Below are 21,448 nucleotides of genomic sequence, written 5' to 3'. Positions count from 1 at the left end.
CTAGAGATTAATAGAGATTAATAAAAATGAAAATTTTTCTGGATGGCCCTAACAGCAAATTATGTATTACAGAAAAAATTTTTATAAGATTAATGAGGTTGAACACAGGGCAATAGAAAGTATCCAAACTTGAAGAAAAAAAAAAACTTTTGAACAGTCATAGTGGCCTGTGGACAGTCTAATATACATAGAATCATAGAGGAAAAACAGGAGCAAAAATAATTGATGAAAATTGTCCAAATTTGATGGAAACTATAAATGTACAGATCCAAGAATTTTAACACACACTAAGAATAAATACTAAGAAAACCCCACACCACACCAAGGTATATCATAATGAGATTTCTTCAAAATCAGTGGTAGGGAACCGGACGTGGCTGAAGCTGTTGAGCCCTCACCAACACGTGGGAGGTCCAGGTTCAGTTCCCGGAGCCTCCTAAAGAAGACGAGCAAGACAGTGCGCTGAGGCAACAAGAGACACATGAAGGAAACATAGTGAGAGGTCCAACAAAGCAGGGAGCAGAGATGGCTCAAGAGATTAGGCGCCTCCCTCCCACATGGGAGTTCCAGGGTTCAGTTCCCAGTGCCTCCTTAAAAAAATGAAGACGAACAGACACAGCAAGTGCGAACAACAAGGGGCTGAGGAGAAATAAATAAATAAATAATCATTGATAAAGAGAAAACTCTTAAAAAGTAGCCAGGAAAAAGAACACATTACATATAGAAGATCAAAGGTAAGAATGTCCACTGACTTCTCAAGAACAATGCAACTTATAATAGAATGACATTTTTAATGTGCAGAAATAAAAAAAAAAACATAAACCTAGATTTCTATATTCATCAGAAATATCTTTTTAAATGAAGATGAAAAAAAAAAAATAAGATGAAATGTTTTCAGGGAAAAAGCCAAGAGAATTTATCACTGTCATTATCTATATATCAAGTAAGATTAAGTGAAGTGCCTCAAGCTGAAAGAAGAGTGTTCAAGATGGAAACTTGATCTGCATTAGGAATGGAGAGTTCTGGAAATAGCAAATATGTTGGCAAAAGTAAACCACCTTTTTGCTTTTTAATTGCTTTAAAAGATAAGCAACAATTTTTGTTTATTTTAAAAGCAAAAGCCACAATGTGTTGTGCACTTACAACATGTAGAGATAAAATGGATGATAAGGGCAGCACAAAGGACAGGAGAAGGAGATGGAAGTATGCTGTTAAAAACTTACATTATATGTGAAGTGATAAAATGTTATTGAATGGAGACTGGTGATCGTTGAAGCATGTTCTGAACTTTAGAGCAGGGGCTAATCTTTTTTGTTGCACAGATCCCTTGCCAGCCACGTGAAAGCCATGAACCCCTTACTAAGTCCACATCACACTGTACGTTATTTAATAAACATGTCACACCCACACCTCCCCACAAGAATGCTTTTTTGAATTTTAATTAAGGCTCACAGCCCCCTTGTTAAGAGCCCCTGCTTTAGAGCAGCCACTTAAAATTAAAACTTGAGTTTGGCTAAAAGCCAATAGTCAATAAATAGAATATATAAAAGAGTGCTCAATCCAAAAGAAAGTAAGAAAAGAAAAAAAATACATGAAGCAAATAGAAATAATGGTAAGCAGTTATATCAATAATTACATTATATGTAAATAGACTAAACATAGTAATAGGCAGAGATTACCAGACTGGATAATGAAGCAAGAATCAACCATGTATTGTCTAAAAGAAAAACACTTGTAGTCTAGAAACACAGAGTGGTTAAAAATATTTAAATGAAATATACAAACCCTGATCATGAGAAAATTTAATATCAGACAAAATAGATATCAGGTCTACTACTTGAATAATCCCAGAAATAATGAAGTACATGGCATAATGAGAAAGGTCTATTCAAGAATACAGTATTAAGTATGTATGCATCTAACAAAAGAGCTTCAAAATGCATGATGTAAAATATGACAAGAGAAAGAGACAAATCCACAGTAATAGGTTTTAACACTCCTTTCTTAGCAATTTATAAAACTCTTAGGAAGTCAGTAAGGTTCTAGGATATTTTAATACCACTATCACACAACACAACCCAGTTAACTTATATAGAGCACTATATTGCAGAGTATGCATTTTTTTCAAACGTATGTGGAACATTCACCAAGATAATCACTGCATGATGAGCCATTAAAAAGTCTCAATAAATAGAAAAGGATTGAAATCATGAAGTATATCAAATGAACCCAGGGTATGTTAAGAATTATTTTCAGCTAAAGGAAAATGAAAAGATAACATCAGAATTTGCAGGGTGCAACTACAGCAGTGCCTAGGGCAAAATCTCTATCTTTAAATGCATAATTTAAAAAAAGAAAGGTTAAAATCAGCTGTCACAGTTTTAACCTTAAATTTGAAAATGAGCAAATTGATCCTGTAATAAGTACAAGGAAGAAAATAATAAACAGTAGGAATCAATGCAATAGAAAAGAAGCAGGATTGGAAATTAAGTTAACTAAGAGGTTACCTTTGGGAAGACTAATAAAATGAACAAGGTTCTAGCTTGAACAAACAAAAAAGCAAGACACAAATTACCATCATCAGGAATGAAAAGGAGATTGTTGCTAATCATTAAAGGAATAATAGGGAGTGGTTTAAACAACTCTATGCCCATAAGATAAACAACTTATAAGAAATAGACAAATTTCCTGGTAAACACAAAGCAAACAAGCAGAAATAGAGGGACGCGGACTTGGCCCAATGGATAGGGCATCCGCCTACCACATGGGAGGTCTGTGGTTCAAACCCCGGACCTCCTTGACCCCTGTGGAGCTGGCCCATGCACAGTGTTGATGCACGCAAGCAGTGCCGTGCCACCCAGGGGTGTACCCCGCATAGGGGAGGCCCACGGGCAAGGAGTGCACCTCATAAAGAGAGCCTCCTGGCGGGAAAGAAAGTGCAGCCTGCCCAAGAATGGAGCCACACACACAGCTGACACAACAAGATGATGCAACAAAAAGAAACACAGATTCCCAGTGCCAGTAATAAGGATACAAGTGGTCACAGAAGAACAAACAGCGAATGGACACACAGAGCAGACAAGTGGGGGAGGAGGGAAGGGAAGATAAATAAATTTAAAAAAGAAAAGTTTACATACTGCTAAAAAAAAAAAAAGGAGAAATAGAAACTCTTAACTAGAAATAGAATTAATAATTTCAAAACCTTCCCACAAAGAAAACATTAGACTGAGTGCTTTTTGTAAAATTCTGTCTAACAAGGCAGAGATGATAAAAACTTTACGCAGTCTCCTTCAAAATTAGATGACAAGGAAATAATCTCTAAACTCATGTTATTAGGCCAGCATAACCCTGTTACAAATGAAAGTCCAGCAATGTATTCAAAGACTTAATACAGGCATTTCTGCTCCAACACAATCTATATGTGTTCCTAAAAAAATCACCATGCTCCGTCTGATAAAGGATACATACTAAAAACCCATGGTTAGGTAAAAGGCTGAAAGCTTTTCTTCCTAAGGAAGGGAGCAAGGCAAAGATGTCTATTCTCTGCATCTTTATTTGACATTGTTCTGGAAGTCTTAGCTTGTATAAAAAGGCAAAAACAAACAAAACGGTTTTGAAAGTAAACAAAGTTGGAGGAGTTCCGCTACCTGATTTCAAGACTTAACAGTAATTAAGATTTTTGTAAGGGCAGACATGGCAAATCAAATGAATAAAATCGGTAGCCCAGAACCAGGCCCAAAATGTAAGGTAAACTGTTTTTTTTTTCTTTTTTTAATCCCCCTCCACCTGTCACCTGTGCTCACTGTCTGATCTTAGGTCAAATGCTTTTGGACAAACTGTCAACAGAATTCAATAGAGGGAAAGGTTAGTCTTTTTAACAAGTAATTCTAGAGAAATTATATAATGAATGGTATGGGGAAAAATGAACTTTAGTCCCACAAAAATTAACTTGAAATGGATTGTAGACCATTTCCAGCTAAAGCTACAAAAATTCCAGAAGAAAATGGGCAATTTATTTTCATGACTTTGGAATAAGCATATTTCTTAGGACCTGAAGAGCACTGATCACATGCAAAAAAAATAATAGGGAAACAGATGTGGCTCAAGCAATTGGGCTCCTGTCTACCATATAGGAGGTCCAGGATTCGATTCCTGGGGCCTTCTAGTGAAGGCAAGCTGGTCAGTGCAGTGAGGTGACTCACACAGAGAGCTGGCCCATGTGGAGAACTGGCCCGTGCAGAAGAAGTGGCACAGCAAGATGATGCAACAAAAATAGACATGGGAGAGACAATGGGAGACGCAGCAGACCAGGGAGCTAAGGTGGTGCAAGAGATTGAGCACCTACCTCTCTCCCACTCCAGAAGGTCCCGGGATCAGTTCCCAGCACTGCCTAAAGAGAGGACGAGCAGACACAGAAGAACACACAGTGAACGGACAGAGAACAGACAATGGGGGTGGAGGGAGAAATAAAACTAAATAAATCTTTAAAAATAATAAATTGGGCTTCATTAAAATTAAAAGCTGGCTCTATTTTAAAAAAACAAGAAAACAAAAAAAGCCACAGATAGTGGGAAGTTATTTGACAAAGGACTTGTTCCCAGAATTAATAACTTTTACAGCTTAATTGGTAAATGACCCAATTACAAAAAGGAGAATAAGTTTTTAACAGACACTTCACTAAAGAAGGTATACAAATTGCTAATAAATACCTTTATTCATGAGGGAAATACAGATTAAAAGCACAGTACAACATACCTCTGTACACCCATTAAAATGGCTGAAATTTTAAAAGGCTGACAGTCCAAGTATTGGCAAGGGTGTGGAACAACTGGAATTCTCATGATTGATGGTGAAAATGTAATAGGATACAGTTATTTTGGAAAACAGTCTGATACTTTTTTAACAGTTACTCACACTTAACTACTTAATCTCGTAATCCTACTTCTGGGTATTTGCCCAAGAAAAAGGAGAACGTATGTCCAAGCTTTTGTATATAAATGGTATATAACCACTTTTCTTATTAATAGCCCCAAACAGAAGACAGCACAGGTGCCTAGCAACAGGAGAGTTGATCAACAATTCATGGCAAATATCCACCCAGTGGAATGTTACTCAGAAAAACAAAGAAACAGAGTACTGATGCATGCAGCAACTCGAATTAGTCTCAGGAGCATGATGCTGGGCAAAGCAGCCAGGCACAAGAGTTTGTACTGTTGAGTCCATTTATACCTAGCTCTAGAATAAGCCAAATTTGCCTGTAGTGACAAAGCAGGTGGCGTTTGCCTGCAGTCGGGGTTGTGGGGAGTGGAATGATGCAAGTATACAAACAAACTGAGATACAGAAACGTTTGCTATAGTGGATGGACTTTGTCAAAACTAATCCACCTGTTAATACATACAAAGGAATCTTAGCCTTAAGAAGAAATGAAATTCGATACATGCTACTATGTGGATGAACCTGGAAGACCTCACATTGAATGAAATAAATTAGACACAAGGAGGCAGATACTGTATGGTCCCTTATATAGGATGGTGTACTGACTGGAACGTGCTAATTCTCAGAGGCAGAAAGCGGAGCACAGGTGCCCTGGGAGGGTATGGGGTACGAGTGCTGGGTGTCTGGGGTGTGGGGAGGTTCTGGGAGTGGATGGTCGTGAGGCGGTGCGGCCTTGGAGGTGCCATTAACCCTGCCAGATGTGGGCTCGGAGGGGCGGAGGTGGGAGAGTTCTTGTATCTGCATTTCTACAATTAAAGAGAAAAGTGATAAGGAGATAATGGCAGTTTCGTGCGATACATGAATCTGATCTAATGGGGAAGAAAAGGCCGGTAAGGACATTACTGGGACATGAAAATTTTGCGAAATAGACTGTAAACTTTACGTCAATGTTAAAGTTCTTAATTTTGATAACTGCACTTAAGGCGGTTACGTTATTGAATATCCTTGTTCTTAGGAAATACACGTGAAAGTAGTACTTGTTCAAGGAGCGTGATGCATTCAGCCTACTCTCAGATGTTTAGATAATAGATGAAGAGAGGAGAGAGACAAATAAATGGATGGATTGAATGATATGGCAAATGTGGGGAAGCATTGGAAGCTGGATCTGGTATCAGGAGGGAATGTTGTAGTTCTCTACATAGGTTTTACATTATTTTTACAACTGTCCTGTGGGTCTGAAATTCTTTTTTAATTAGGCATTTATGGCATAAGCAGTTGGGCCCCTGCTTCCCATATGGGAGGTCTTGGGTTCGAGCTCTGGTTTCTCCTAAAAAACAAGCAAACAAATGAAAAAACCAACTCAGGGGAGCTGATGTGGCTCAATGGTTGAGCGCCAGCTTCCCACATACGAGGTCCCAGGCTCAATCCCCGGCCCCCGGTACCTAAAAAAAAAAAAAAACTAATCCAAACTTTAATATATGTAAATTAGACCTTGAGTTGAAAATGGAACTGAAAATTAAACACAGGAACCCTTGAAACTTTTAAATCGTAATTTTAGCAGCTTAGGAAAAACAGGGTATCAGGCAAGCCCCTAATGTACCTAAGTGGCAAGTCAGGGGCTGTTGAAGAAGAAAGGCATCGTTTTTAAAATTTTGAACAAACTTTTAAAGAACTAGGAAAGTTCACAAAATGGCAGTTCAAATGCAAAATGAAAGACTCCGAATGTCTGGGCAGCAATCTGCCAGGGATTCTAAAGCCATGACCTGTGAAGACACTGCAGGAAGAAGCCAGGGGGTGGAGAAAACTTGGAAGCCGGGGTTGCTGGTATTAATCTGATAAAAATCAAATGAAGATTTTTATCATATCGAGCCTAGCCACACTTGTATGGGATGGCTGCTCAATTTATATGAGAATCCAGATTAAAAATATGAAACTTACTGCCAAATATACTATCTGGTAGAAAATTAATTGGTTGTTAGCATGACTGAATTTACAGTTGGGTTACGTAGTGACTACTCAGAGCTTTAAAATAAGCTGAGAAAATGAAAGCTGGTCTTAGAGCAAAAAAAATGTGCTAGCATCAGTGGGTTCCGAAAATGCACATGTGTTACCATGCTCCTTCCTGAATGCTGTGAGCCTGGGCTGGGGGCAGCTCTGAGGTGTTTGGTGCTCGTGGGAGCGTGCCTCTCCCTTGAGTTCCTGCCTCCCCATCTCCATCCTGCCATTGTGCTGGGTGCAAAAGGAGTCGTTTGAATGGGCAAAAAAACACCTCTGAGAATACCCCCATTCAGGGACCATCTGACAGAGGAAGCGCTCTTGGTGCATATTTGAGAAAGAAACAGTTTCATGCTCTTGTTGGTGAAAAAAAGGAAAGCTCTTTATTAACTAACATGCCTGGGCCAGACTTAAGTGTGTGTTTTAAGGCTAAATTAAAAATAAATTTAAGTTAGATTAAAATCTAAAGCTTCTGTGACAACTTACTTGATAGGATTTTGAGGGACTGTCCACTGAGGCTAACCTTGGCCTTTCCCTGCACAGGGGAGTTTATGTTGTGGCGCCACCTTGTGCCTAATTCCGTCATAAATTCTAGTTTATGAAAACTTGAGCCATCTTTTATTTTTATTTTTTTTGAAGATTTATTATTTCTCTGTGCTTTCCCCCACCCCCATTGTCTGCTCTCTGTGTCCCTTCGCTGTGTGTTCTTCTTTGTCTGCTTGCATTCTTGTCAGCGGCACCAGGAATCTGTGTGTCTTTTTGTTGCGTCATCTTGCTGTGTCAGCTCTCATGCATGCAGCACCACTCCTGGGCAGGCTTTTCGTGCAGGGTGGCTCTCCGTGTGGGGCTTCCCTATGCAGGGAACACCCCTGCGTGGCACAGCACCCCTTGCATGCATCAGCACTGTGCATCGGCCAGCTCACCACACGGGTCAGGAGGCTCTGGGTTTGAACCCTGGACCTCCCATGTGGTAGGCGGATGCTCTGTCAGTTGAGTCAAATCCGCTTCCCTGAGCCATCTTTTAAATTCCCATCCCATTCAACTTTGCAGTAGTTACCTTTAAAGGCTAACTATGAGGAAAGCAGAGTGGCCATGCCTGGCTGCACGGGCGGTGGTCCAGCTCCTGCTCGATGGGGTGTGCAGTGGAGAAGCGCCTTCCTGCTGAGAATTAAACTTCCCTTAGGTGATACTCTCCAATACAGTTATGGAGTCACTTGTTGTTGTAACATTTTAAAGTGATTTACAATAAAGTTAAGTTCATGCTTTAAAGTGAAAAAATTCAATCAGTAATCACTTAAGCCTGATTATTCCTTTTAACATAAATTTTTAATTTTTGGTATTTTGTGTATTCTGCAGGGTTAAATTCCAAGTATACAGAATATGCAGGGTTTTGGGCTTTTTTTTTTCTGTTTGCCGGAAAATAAAGACCAGTTTCTAAAATCCATTCCCCCCATTTACAAAGAGCCCGAGGTGATCTCCGAAAATGGTTCACTATTCCCTTCACCCAGAAAACCCCACAAAATCATTCAAATCAGGCGGTTCAAATCTTTGTGTTCACTTTAAGAACAAGAAACTGCCCAGACCATCAAGGTGTGCATATTAGAAAAGCCATCAAGTATCTGAAAGATGTCACCTTACAGAAGCAGTGTGTGCCATTCCATCATTACAGCGGTGGCTTTGGGAGATGTGCCCAAACCAAACAGTGGGGCCGGACACATGGTTGGTGGCCCAAGAAGAGTGCTGCATGTTTGTTGCACATCCTTAAGAACGCAGAAAATAATGCTGAACTTAAGGTTTTTAAATGTATTAGGGCAAAAGTTATTGCAGTTTTGCATTACTGAAATTTGCCATTGATATTGGCATACATTCTTTTCTTTTTTTTAAATTCTTACAATGTTATTTTTTAATTCTTACAATGTTATTTTTTTTCCAAATTCTACTCGATTTATTCATTTTTTTAAAAGATTACATTAAAATATATATATATATGAGGTCCCCATTCGCCCCCACCACCCCCACCCCACCCCTCCCCCCACAGTAACACTCTCCCCCATCATCATGTCACATCCTTTGCGTCTGGTGAGTACATCTCCGGGCATCGCTGCACCCCGTGTCCCGTGTTCCGCACCATAACCCACACTTTCCCACATTCCATCCAGTGGACCATGGAAGGACATACAACATCCAGCAATTGTCCCTGGGGCACCACCCAGGACAACTCCAAGTCCCAGGAATGCCTCCACATCTCTTCTCTTCCTCCCATTCCCCGCACCCAGCAGCCACCATGGCCACTTTTTCCACATCAATGCCACATTTTCTCGATTATTAACCACAATAGTTCATGAATAGAATATCATTAAGTCCACTCTGATCCTTATTGTATTCCTCCTTCCTGTAGACCTTGGCTTGGTTGAGTCCATTCCATATCTATGTCAAGAGGGGGCTTAGATTCCACATGGATACTGGATGCAATCCTCCTGCTTTCAGCTGTAGGCACTGTAGGCTCCATGGTGTGGTGGTTGCCATTCTTCAATAAATGTGGTTATGTTATAGATCATTTTAATGTGCATTTCTTGCTTTGCTTTTTTGCTAATGACATTACTTTGCTTATATTTATACTTGTTCTAGACTATGGAAATGGTGTTAGACAAAAAGCAAATTCAAGTAATTTCCTTATTTGAGTTCAAAATGTGTCCTAAAGCAGCAGAGACAACTCATAACATCAACAACACATTTGGCCCAGGACCTCCTAACAAGCGTAGAGTGCAGTGATAGTTGAAGAAGTTTTGCAAAGGAGACGAGAGCCTTGAAGATAAAGGGTGTAGTGGCCGGCCATCGGAAGTTGACAACAAACAATTGAGAGCAATCATCAAAGCTGATTCTCTTAAACTACATGAGAAGTTGCCGAAGAACTCAAAATCAACCATTCTATGGTCATGTGGCATTTGAAGCAAATTGGAAAGGTGAAAAAGCCCAATAAGTGGGTATCTCATTAGCTGACTGAAAACCAAAAACTCACTTTCAAGTGTCATCTCAAATTCTACGCAACAGCAACAAACCATTTCTCCATCGGATTGTGATGTGGGACGATAAGTGGATTATATACGACAACCATCAACAACAAGCTCAGTGGTTGGACCAAGAAGAAGCTCCAAAGCACTTCCCAAAGCCAAACTTGCACCAAAAAAAGGTCGGGTCACTGTTTCATGCTCTGCTGCTGGTCGGATCCACTACAGCTTTCTGAATCCCGGCAAAACCATTACATCTGAGAAGTATGCTCAGCACGTCAGTAAGATGAATTGAAAACTGCAGGGTGTGCCGTCGGCATTGGTCAACAGAAAGGGCCCACGTGTCTTCTCCACGCCAACGCCCGACCGCACATCACACAACCAACACTTAAAAGGTTGAATGAATTGGACTACGAAGTTTTGCATCATCTGTCATGTTCTCTTGACCTCTCCCCAACCGTTTACCAATTCTTCAAGCATTTCGATAACTTTTTGCAGGGAAAACGCTTCCACAACCAGTAGGATGCAGAAAGTGCTTTCCAAGACTTCATCAAATCCTGAAGCACAGATTTTTACGCTACTGGAATAAACAATCTTATTTCTCATTGACAAAATGTGTTAATTGTAATGGTTCCTATTTTGTGTAATAAAGATGTGTTTTAGCCTAGTTATAATGATTTAAAATTCATGGTCCAAAACCGCAATTCCTTTTTGCACCACCCTAATAGATTCTCTGGTCATTGAGCATATCCAGATGAACAGAGCCCCCAAGAATCTGTGATGCTTCAGAGCTCAGGGTCCACTTGACCCATACATGAGCTACCCCTGCTACATGGAGATGATCCTGAGTGAAAAAGAACAAATTGTTTCTAAACCAGAAGAGGAGGTTGCACAGAAAAAGCTGAAGAAGCAAAAAGCGAATGGCTCAGGAGTAACTACAATATGTAATAAGTGCAAGTAAAAGTTTCTTAAAAATTGCATTTCCAGTCGGTGTTCAGTGGCGAACACAGTTCCTGCGGTCTCACACATCCAGCCTCAAACGGGGCCCTGCTCTTCAGGAGCTCTCAGAGCTGGGCAAGGGACTGGCCCTTGATTATCCATGTCCTCAGTTGAGGAGTGGGGATGGTAAAATCCTTGGAAGGAAGACGTAAAGCAATATTTGAGAGGTGTTTAGTCAAGTACCAGGCCTCAAGTAAACAGTCACCAGATTTGATTATTGCTGCATTCGATGGACATAGTTATGACAATGTTTTCATTTTCATTTAAAGGTGAATCTGGTCTAGGAAAATCAACTCTCATAAACAGCCTTTTCTTGACTGATCTCTATCCAGAAAGAATCATACCCGGAGCAGCAGGTAAAAAAAGTTCCTACTCAGTTGTAAGTGTAACTCTGAATGTTGCAGAGGAGTGCATAAGCCTTGAACTTTTTGTTGGTTTTTTAGAGGTACTGGGGATTTAACCTGGGACCTTGTATGTGGGAGGCCAGTGCTTAACTACTGAGCTACATCCCCTCCTGTGTTTTTGTTTGACTTTAAGCTCATAGAAAGCATGCTGCTCCTTGGCCCTTGATTTTGGTTGTAGACTTTCTTGGAAAATGGAATAAATAGTTTCTGCCTGTGTTTTAAGTTTGGGAATATCAAGTGAAGATGCCTTGGAGAATACCGTGTTCATGCAGGTTTCTGTGGAGTAGATTCTCCGCCACCGGCTGAGCACTCTGGAGCAGAACACCGGCTTCCTCAAATCCATGTTGAGTGAGAAGCAGGGCTTTGGGCAGGCTGCCACAGTGAGGACATAGGCCCTTTCACTGATGTGCTTAAATGAATTTGTAAATTGTTTTCTGTTCTCTTTGGCCCAGGAACAGAAACTAGCATTTTAAAACTTGGCATGTTTAGCGTTCCCAGCAGTGCCTAGATCTGAGCTCTGGCTTTCCCCCATTGACTCTGGGATCCTTCTCACACAATCCTCAGGTTGCTTTCTGAGAATCTACCTCCAGAGAGGGTTTTTAAGAACATTAATAACAGGTAATTCTCCTTCTCACATGCTAGTATATATTTAAGGTATATTTTTGTATTGTTTCTTTTCTAGAGAAAATTGAAAGAACTGTCCAAATTGAGGCTTCAACGGTTGAGATTGAAGAGCGAGGGGTCAAGCTGCGCCTGACTGTGGTGGACACGCCCGGCTACGGCGATGCCATCAACTGCAGAGACTGGTATGTGCCAGGAAGCACCGAGCCATGGGCTCCCCGGGAAAGTGCCTGGAGTTGTTGCCTTCAGCAAGGTCGACGGTTCACTGTGTTCATGTTTATAGGTGGTGCTAATGAGTAATTCCTGGGCTTGGGTAGCTGTGATATAAAGCAATGAGGCAATTTAAAGTGCAGTAAACAAACACAGACTTTTAAAATAAGGAGTTTTGTAGAAAACAAGTAATTTTTCCTTAAAATGGGTTCTTGACAAGATGTCCATTACCTTGAATTGAAATTCAAAAAAAAACATTCTTGTGGGGATGCATTGGTGCAGGTGTGATAGATTTATTAAATAATACACAGCATAGTGTGGATTTAGTAAGCGGACTCTGGTTTCCACCTGCCTAGCAAGTGGTCCGTGGAACAAAAAAAAAGTTAGGAACCCCTGCTCTAAAAGCACTCTCACGAAATAAGATTTGAGATGGGAAAGCCAGCCATTTATGTAATGCTAACATAAATAAAATATTTTGATATGAACCATGGCCAGTAGACAAAATATTGTAGCATAGTCTTTCTCTTTTCCATGTAGGAAGAAATGAAACTTTGGGTTAGAAAGGTCATTCAAGATTTAGTGCATATAATAGACTGCTTGTTGGTGTCATTTTACAAATAATGAAGTTGAAAAATAGAAGAAGAAATAACTGTCTCCTACAGCCTGCAGAGAGTGCCTGTTCTGTGCAGAATCTCCCAGGTTTTAATCCCCATACGTGCAGAGCATCAGGCACTCACTTTCCCAGCACCAGATGAGAAAGGGAAGGGGAGAGGCCGCTGGTTCGTCTTTCTCCTGCATCGTGAATTTCTCCTTGTCTTCCGGGTCATCCTTTCATCATACAAACGTGCTGGACCATTTCACATCTTGATCCATGTTCTTCCTCTGCCTTCCCTTCGTCATCCAGGCCCCTTGTGACTGTCCTGCACTCAGGCTTTTGACTCAGAACACTTCAGCGAAGTTCCTCTTGTCGCCGTGTCCAAAGTCTCCATCTTACCAAGTCTGGGAGTCAGTTTTCTGTCGTCATCTTTCAAATGAATTAGCAAGTTCCAGATGAAGTTAGGAACTGCCTGTCTTTAGTACCCCATAATAATTATAAATGTTTGTGGCTCTCAGTTTTAAGACTATTATCTCCTACATCGACGAGCAGTTTGAACGGTACCTGCATGACGAGAGTGGGCTGAATCGTCGGCACATCGTAGACAACAGAGTGCACTGCTGCTTTTACTTTATTTCACCTTTTGGACATGGGTAAGTCACCATACAATAAATCCAAATAGAAGTTTAAAAAAAAGTTGTCATGACGTACCATGTAAACCATACAGTAGGCTAGAATTTCAGGTATGCAAGACTCCCCCTGTATATATATTTTAAGATGAGACTTGAGATACTTTTTAAAGCCAAAATCATTTTGCATGATCTCCCTCTATTCTTTCTTTAAATATGTGACATTCTAAAATTATTTTTAGACTTAAACCCTTAGATGTTGCATTTATGAAGGCAATCCACAATAAAGTGAACATTGTACCTGTCATTGCAAAAGCTGACACACTGACTCTGAAGGAAAGGGAGCGACTGAAGAAAAGGGTGAGTCTGCATTTTGCTTCTTGTCCTTGCTTAGGATGATGGCAGGGCAAAGAGCCCTGGGAAGGCTTTCCAGTATGTTGTGATATGGGGAGGTGGGGCTAGGAAATTTGTTCTCAGTTTTTTGAATATTAGTGTTAAGAAACAACTGACACTAGTATTTGATTTGCAGTTATTTTTTTTTAATGTTGCCTCCTGAAGGCACGTGAAATTATTATTCTTTATAATTTTCCTTAGATGAAAATCCTTTAAATTAGAGTAGATGGTAGCTAAATGCAAGACAAGTTCATAGTATGTTGGCTAAATGATCTGAATATAGAAGTGAATCATCTGCATAAAGTTCTCTTATTTTAACTGAATATTTCACTTGAAAGTGTAAGTTCTGAGCATAATGGTTCTGGTACTTTAGGTGCTCTCAGGGCCTGCGTTTGGATCATTGGTGTCTGGTGCTTTGCTAGTCGTCTGCACACTTGTTTCTCGCCCTCCAGCATACCCTGCGCTGACCTGTCCCTCTCTTTTGTGCCCTTTTTACTGTCCTCTTCTGTGTTATCTCCATAGAGCCTCTTGGTTAACCACCTGTTTCTGATGGTATGCTCATTGAGAAAGTTCAGCCAGTTCAGATATGCTAAACTTTAAAATGAGCTCCTTTAATTATCCTCAAAAACAACCACTAGCAGTTTTCCAGAAGGGAGTCAATTGTATGTGTTATTCTGCCATTTAAAATACATCTTCATCCTCCTCGTGCTGAGCTCTTGGTTTAATCTCGAGCTCCCTGGCTGTTATCTACGTTCCTTTAACCCCTTCCACTCAGGCCTCACCTCGTCCCCCTGCCTGGCCTCCAGGTGCTCACCTGCCTCCGGATCATCTGGGGTTGGAGGTAGGGCAGGTCTCCCCAAAACTCACTTTCCTGGGCCTCTGGGACACTGCTTGCTCTGGTCTCCCAGGACTCCTCTTTCCACCTGCTTGAGCACCTTCTTTTCTTCCTGAACCCTCAAAGCCAGCATCCTTTAATATTATTTTCATCAAGATCATCTACTGTTGCTTTTCCTTTTACCTTCAAAGTATATTATTTCTTCCCCATGTAAACCACAAGTGTAAGCAGAAGGCTTCTTTTCTTTGCAAAGCATTGTCTCCTGCTAACTTCTGTGTCTGTTAATGGTGTCATAATTTTTGAAATCACCCTACCTAGGAATGTGGAATTGCTTTGGATTTATCACACTCTTTACTCCTCTCCCCCAGTTCTAAGTAGTCACTTATTAAAGATTTCTGAAATCTATTTTTCTTCCCAGTTAAAGCTGCTTTTATGAGGCCAGCTTAGGAGAAAAGGTGGTGTCAGTGGGTGGTATGTGATAGACCAGGAAAGGGGCTGTGAGATGAGGAAGAGAATAGAAGCACAGGCCAGAGCAAGTTCCTGCTTGGTGCCCATTTAGGAATAAGGCTTTAGGGCACCCCGAGGTTCGGTTGCCAAGCAGAAGCTGTGGAGAAGGACCTTCTCTGTCACCTGAATTCATCCAGAAAGTGTCACAGGAAGGGTTTTCATCCTTGCAACCAAAGAGAAAACCCCGCATGGCGTTTAAGGCAGGATACTTCTGCCAGTGTTGCTTGTGGTCTCTTCCCTGCATGGCCACACCCCTGGGGTTGACAGTCTCCAGAGCTCCAGCCAGTCCCGCCCTGGCACAGAGCTGGCACAGCGTGGGTGTTGGGGGCTTGTCTCTTGATTGATGGCTAGTGAACTCGTGCTTACTGGGGCTGTCGTCAGAACCTCCCCCAGGCCGCCAGCATGCCGCTCCCTGGCTGTGTGTGGTTCAGCTCATGAGATTCCACCGCCAGTGCTTGCTGCCTGTGGAATGAGATGCAGGCTCCTACCTGGTATTCAGAGAACACTCAGCTTGCTCCCCCGTTTGCTGTTGTCTCACCCACCTCTTCCGCGCCAATGTCTTGTCTTCAGCGGATCACGTTCCCTCCTCCACACCCTTGACTAGGTTTTCTCCCCTGGCTTGAACAGCCTCCTCCTCCTGCCTGTGGAATTCCTGCCCCCCCCCCCCCCCCCCCCGGTGTCCTCCGGCAGCCCTCCCAGCTCTGGGCCTGCAGCATCTCTCTGTGTGTTGCTCTGGCCCTCGTCCTTGGGACCAGGCACGTTTGCGCTTTCCTGTGAGTGGCCCAGCCTGGTTGCTGTACTTCGCGCTGCTTTGAGCATTGAGTCATTGCAGGTGTTGGAGCTGTGGGGGAGGGGGGCTTAAACAGTCGGCACACGCCTCTTCAGCAGCTCACAAAATGGTGTGGAAATAATTTCAGTCATCAGTTTCTTGAGTGACATTTGGATGAGTCTGATATATTTCTCCTGAGTTTTATTTGACTGAGATAACACGTGTTTTTCTTAAAATTACTCCTGGATTTCTCATTCTTGAAGATTCTGGATGAAATTGAAGAACATAACATCAAAATCTATCACTTACCTGATGCAGAATCTGATGAAGATGAGGATTTTAAAGAGCAGACTAGACTTCTCAAGGTGAGAACGCTGTCTCTGAGTACTCAAGATAATCAACTCCTGTTCTCCTGTCGTAGGTGCTTCTAGAGCTGAAAGGGGGCCAGACCTCTGGGAGGTGGTCCAGGTAGTATCAGTGCTGGTAGTATTTTCCCTTAAAATGGATTTTGAGGGGAGCGGGTATAGCTCAGTGGTTGAGTGCCTGCTTCCCATATACAAGGTCCTAAGTTTGATCCCCACCCCAGTACATCCTTAAAAAATAATAATGCATTTTGACATAGTTATCATCTAAGCTTTGGAAATCTTACAGATAGGTTTTCTTTTACAGTTACATTTTGTTTTCATACAATTTGTGCCATGTGGAAAATATCCAGCACTTCAAGTGAAATGTTGTATATTCCAATTAAACCTTGTATAGACAGCAATAAATCAAAAATCTGCTGATGTTCTTGTGACTTTCGCAGTGGAAATTGGGTTCGCTTCCACGGAGCCTCCACCCTGTGCGTCTCTTTCTAGGCCAGCATTCCGTTTTCTGTGGTGGGGTCCAATCAGCTGATTGAAGCCAAAGGCAAGAAGGTCAGGGGCCGCCTCTACCCATGGGGAGTCGTGGAGGTGGAGAACCCCGAGCACAACGACTTCCTGAAGCTGAGGACGATGCTCATGTAAGATGCTGAGGAGGCCGCTGCGTCGGCCACCTGCGGACTGTGCTTCCAAAGTGGGGGCGCTGCGGATTCAGGGCCCGGCACTGGAGCAGACAGCCTCATGGCTCTGCATGCGCCCCTCCCGTAGTGCTGAGGGTGGGCCAGCGCCGCCGGTCCTGGCCATGCCTGCCTGCAGCGCTGTCGTGTTGAGGTGGACTGGCCCTGCCCTGTGGTAGGGCCGCTCCAGACCAGGGCCACCGCTGTGCTGGGCAAGTGGCAGCCCTCATGCGGGGCGATGCTCTTCCTGGCCTCGGGCCCCCATGCTGGGTGGTCAGTTGGCCTTGGAGAGCCTGCGGTTTCTCCTCTTTTTTTTTTTTTTTTTTTTTTAATTTCTTTCTTGCCCTGTCCCCCCACCCCCCAATTATCTGCTCTCTGTCCATTTGCTTTGTATACTTCTGTGTCCACTTATATTCTTGTCAGCAGCACTGAGAATCTGTGTCTCTTTGTTGCATCATCTTGCTGTGTCAGCTCTCCACGTGTGTGGGCCCCACTCCTGGGCAGGCTGCACTTTTTTCGCACTGGGCAGCTCTCCTTATGGGGCGCACTCCTTGTGTGTGGGGCTCCCCTATGCAGGGTACACCCCTGCATGGCACGGCACTCCTTGCGTGTATCACCACTGCACATTGACCAGCTCACCACACGGGGTCAGGAGGCCCTGGGTTTGAACTTGGACCTCCCATGTGATAGGCGGACACTCTTACCTGTTGAGCCAAATCCACTTCCCCGCAGTTTCTTCTTAGCAACTATAATAGGCCCATCTACAAAACCAGACTTTTTTCTCTAAAAGTAGAGTTCACAGTAATGTATATGTACTGCTGTTGCTCACGAATAGAAGCTAAAAGAGAAGTACTGCTGAAAATATAATTCCTCTCTAACAGTTTTAAGGCTGGCTGATCTAGATAAATGAGTTTTGACTGAGGAGTGTTGCATGTGCTGCATAAGCCTTACTTGGTTTAGCAGTTTTTAGTGAGTTAAAATCAGTAAGACATTACCGTTTCAGCAATATTGGACTTAATTTGAGCATTGTGAGTAAGGGGAGGTGTGCTTCCAACCACTCCAGGGCTTGGGGTCCTGGGCCAGTGTGCAGTGGAGGGTGTCGAGGCTGAAGAGAAGGCTTCCGCTTCTGATGGGCCGCATCCAGGCTGAGGGGAGGCCAAGCTGCGCCCCTGCCGTTACTCAGTCCAATCCTGGGTCCTCCGTGGACCCAAGCGTGTGATGATTTGCTCGTTCTGGAGTGCTTAGGTATCTGAAAAAACCTGGGCAAAAACAACAATTTTTTATTAGACTAATGGAAGGTTCACAGTTCTCCTTGTTTTTATGGGACCCAGAATATTGGCACTGTACTTTATGGTCTTCTTCCTGATTATGTAATGAAGCGTAACAGGTAAACGTTAGGCTTCAGAAGCCATGACTGTTTGAACTGCGTATTTTCCGGAGTTCCCTCTGCAGGGTGTTTTTTGTCTCAGACACTGCTACGGTCTCATGGCAGTGGCCTTGGGCAGGATGGGCAGTGCCAGGCAGAGCTGCAGGGTTTGTGTCATTGTCTGAGGCAGCCAGAGAGAAAGGCCTTGCCAGCTGTTTGCATAGCCATACTCCCTGTCCCAAATGTCCATTCACCAAATGCTCCTGGTCTTTCTCCCGTGTACTTGAGTAGCTCACTCGCCCCGTGTAAACGCGCCCGTATTTGCCACGGCGCGCAGCCAGTCTGGTGCACTCTCTTCTCTTCCAGCACGCACATGCAGGACCTGCAGGAGGTTACCCAGGACCTTCACTACGAGAACTTCCGCTCCGAGAGGCTCAAGCGGGGCGGCAGGTTGGCACCCAGTCATCTCGGCATCCCCCGCCCTGTCCTTCCTGTGTCCCTGAGTCACATCCCCTCTCTCCTCTGTACTGTCCCCTCCCCTCTCTTTGCAGCTCAGCTCTTGACCCCTACACAACATGATTTGGCTTTCTGCTCAGAGCTAGTTTGGAGGGACTCGATGCTAACGTAATTGAATGGTGCTTCTCTTTTTAGCCTTTTAAAGAAAAGGAACCTTTAGTGATATGCGTATGAAGTCCAGGGAAATGTACTGGTACTTTGTTATTTGCATCCCTGTTGATGCTTGAGGAAAGAGATGCTAAAAGGCGCAGTTTCCCCGAGGGGCCACGGGGATTGCCTTGCCGCAGAGCCAGGGCGCTCCTCCCCGCATGCGCGTGCCCTTGCCCTCACCTTGCTTACCTGCTCCCTGGTCACCCTCCTGACAGGTTTCCATAGGAGGTCTGACTTCTTTCTGGTAGAACCACATCTCTGCTTAGAATAGAGCTTGATTAACTCACTTAAGCAATACACATCATTTATAAAAGGAATTTTCTGCATTCATTAAAATTCAGGTTGTGTTTTAATAATTTGATGGATTAGTTCATGCCATATGAAGCATATGTTAAAGTCTAAATTTTTTTAAAAAATTTATTCAATTGAGAATTGTTTGTTAATGAAGGTTTTAGACTTACCAAGAAAACTCTCCTCTGAAAGCAGAGGCCAGCGTCTGGTGCCAAGATGGTTTGGCCACATGTGACCACCTGGAAGGGCCCTGAGCTGGGGAATTGTGCTGCCGCCCAGCTCCCACGTCGCTCCCTTCACTTTGCCGTGCAGGGCCTCCTCCTCCCCAGGAGGCCTGGGCCTCCGCCTGGATGGAGACCTGCACCACTCCTGCCTAGGAGGACAGAGCCTGGGTGCCCCAGCTCCTGCCACAGGGGAAACCGGGTCGTGCTGTGCACACAGTTCCTTGGATGCACGCAATAGTGATAGCCTCTGTCCAGGAGGAATAATTTAGCTCAGAAAAGAGTATTCTTCAGACAGTACCTTTTAGCTTTTGAGTAGGAAAATACAAAAGTGCTGTGAGTCTCTTGTATTTACTACTTCATTTTGTTTTTTCCTTTTTTCATTATGTTCTAAAATAATAAATGCTTGATATTTTAGATAGATATGTTATTCAGAATTGTAAAGTAAAATTTTTCTTTAGCTATTACATGGCCACCTGTGATCAGAAACATGATTATGTCATTATAAGGTTATCATTTTAATTTCTTACAACTTCTTTAGGAAGGTAGAGAATGAGGATATGAATAAAGACCAGATTTTGTTGGAAAAGGAAGCTGAAGTAAGTAGAAAAATATTCTTATATCTAAAGTTGTAGCGTTTACATGCAAATATATTATTTGTAACTATACTAATAGTTTTCTTAATTTTTAAGGAGGAATATGTTGCAAGAATTAACCTATTCTATTAATGTATGTATTTATCTGTACATAATATACATATATATAATAAATGTAGTGCTTTATTTTTATATATATTTTTTTTATTTCCCCTTCCCCCCCCAGTTGACTGCTCTTGGTGTCCATTCACTGTGTGTTCTCCTTTGTCCACTTCTGTTGTTGTCAGCGGTACCAGGAATCTGTGTTTCTTTTTATTGTGTCGTCATATTGTGTCAGCTCTCTGTGTGTGCAGCGCCATTCTTGGGCAAGCTGTATTTCGCGCTGGCCAGCTCTCCTTACGGGGCGCACTCCTTGCGCGTGGGGCTCCCTACGTGGGGACACCCCTGCGTGGCAGGACACTCCTTGCATGCATCAGCACTGCGCATGGGCCAGCTCCACATGGGTCACGGAGGCCCAGGGTTTAAACTGTGGACCTCCCATGCGGTAGGCGGATGCCCTAACCACTGGACCAAGTCTGCTTCCCTGTAGTACTTTAGATATATTATCACATTTGATCTCCATGACAGCTTTGCTAAAAAACTTAGTGAGCTTTCAGAATATGATTGATTTTTGTAACATGTTAAAATCACTTTTCCTATACATAGACTGTAATCAGTTGAAAAATGTGAGGACACAATTGTCAGCCACTACTGTTAACAAAAATTCAAAAAGAAAAACAAAAAAGGAAAGCATACAACAACAAACATGAAAACATAAAACTCAGGAAGGACTGTGCAGGGTCTGTTTCTCCACTGGCAGGAAAGTCTTGGGGCCAGGCAGCAGGGCTGGCAGCAGACCCCTGCGCACGCCATTAGCACCACTGAGCCGAGCGTGCGTTACGTCGTATGTCTGTGACCACAATAAAAAATTTTAAAAGACACAGAGGAATATGTAGGGCCTATACAGAGAGGAGAAACTAGAAAACTCTACTGAAAAACATTTTTAAAGATTTTAACAAGCAAATGAATTTTTAGGTGGAAAACTTAATGTAGAGATCACAAGTCTCTAAATTAAATGCAGTCTTTAAAATACTCCCAGTAGAGCGTGTGTGTATTTGCTGGTTTTTTCCTTTTATGGTGGAGATTGATAAAATTAATTCTAGTGTTTATTTTAAAGAATAAGGACAGGAAAAAGAGAAGTTCTGTAGAAATGGACTTAAGGAAGTGTGTTGCTTTACTGGTGATGAAAGCATTAAGGAACAGTGGTTATCAGAATTGTTTTGTCCAGACATTATACTATAGTTTGATTGAATAGAATTCTAGAGATAG

At 42.6% G+C, this 21,448-nt stretch overlaps 1 protein-coding gene across 7 annotated transcripts in view; it reads left to right on the top strand.

Annotated features, from left to right (window-relative positions):
- Positions 1-21,448, top strand: part of SEPTIN2 (septin 2) — a 44,769-nt gene that overhangs the window by 18,498 nt on the left and 4,823 nt on the right. For all 7 annotated transcript variants that reach the window (XM_058299700.1, XM_071216006.1, XM_004473890.4 and 4 more), the window contains 8 exons: positions 11,208-11,294; positions 12,025-12,148; positions 13,287-13,421; positions 13,640-13,757; positions 16,165-16,266; positions 16,759-16,904; positions 18,673-18,756; positions 20,026-20,083. In XM_058299700.1, coding sequence (XP_058155683.1) covers positions 11,208-11,294; positions 12,025-12,148; positions 13,287-13,421; positions 13,640-13,757; positions 16,165-16,266; positions 16,759-16,904; positions 18,673-18,756; positions 20,026-20,083 — 854 coding nt within the window. The remainder of the gene's footprint in view (positions 1-11,207; positions 11,295-12,024; positions 12,149-13,286; positions 13,422-13,639; positions 13,758-16,164; positions 16,267-16,758; positions 16,905-18,672; positions 18,757-20,025; positions 20,084-21,448) is intronic.

The sequence above is a fragment of the Dasypus novemcinctus genome, chromosome 7 (assembly GCF_030445035.2).
Source record: "Dasypus novemcinctus isolate mDasNov1 chromosome 7, mDasNov1.1.hap2, whole genome shotgun sequence".
NCBI classification, from domain to species: Eukaryota; Metazoa; Chordata; class Mammalia; order Cingulata; family Dasypodidae; genus Dasypus; species Dasypus novemcinctus.
This window is presented reverse-complemented; position numbering and strand designations above follow the sequence as displayed.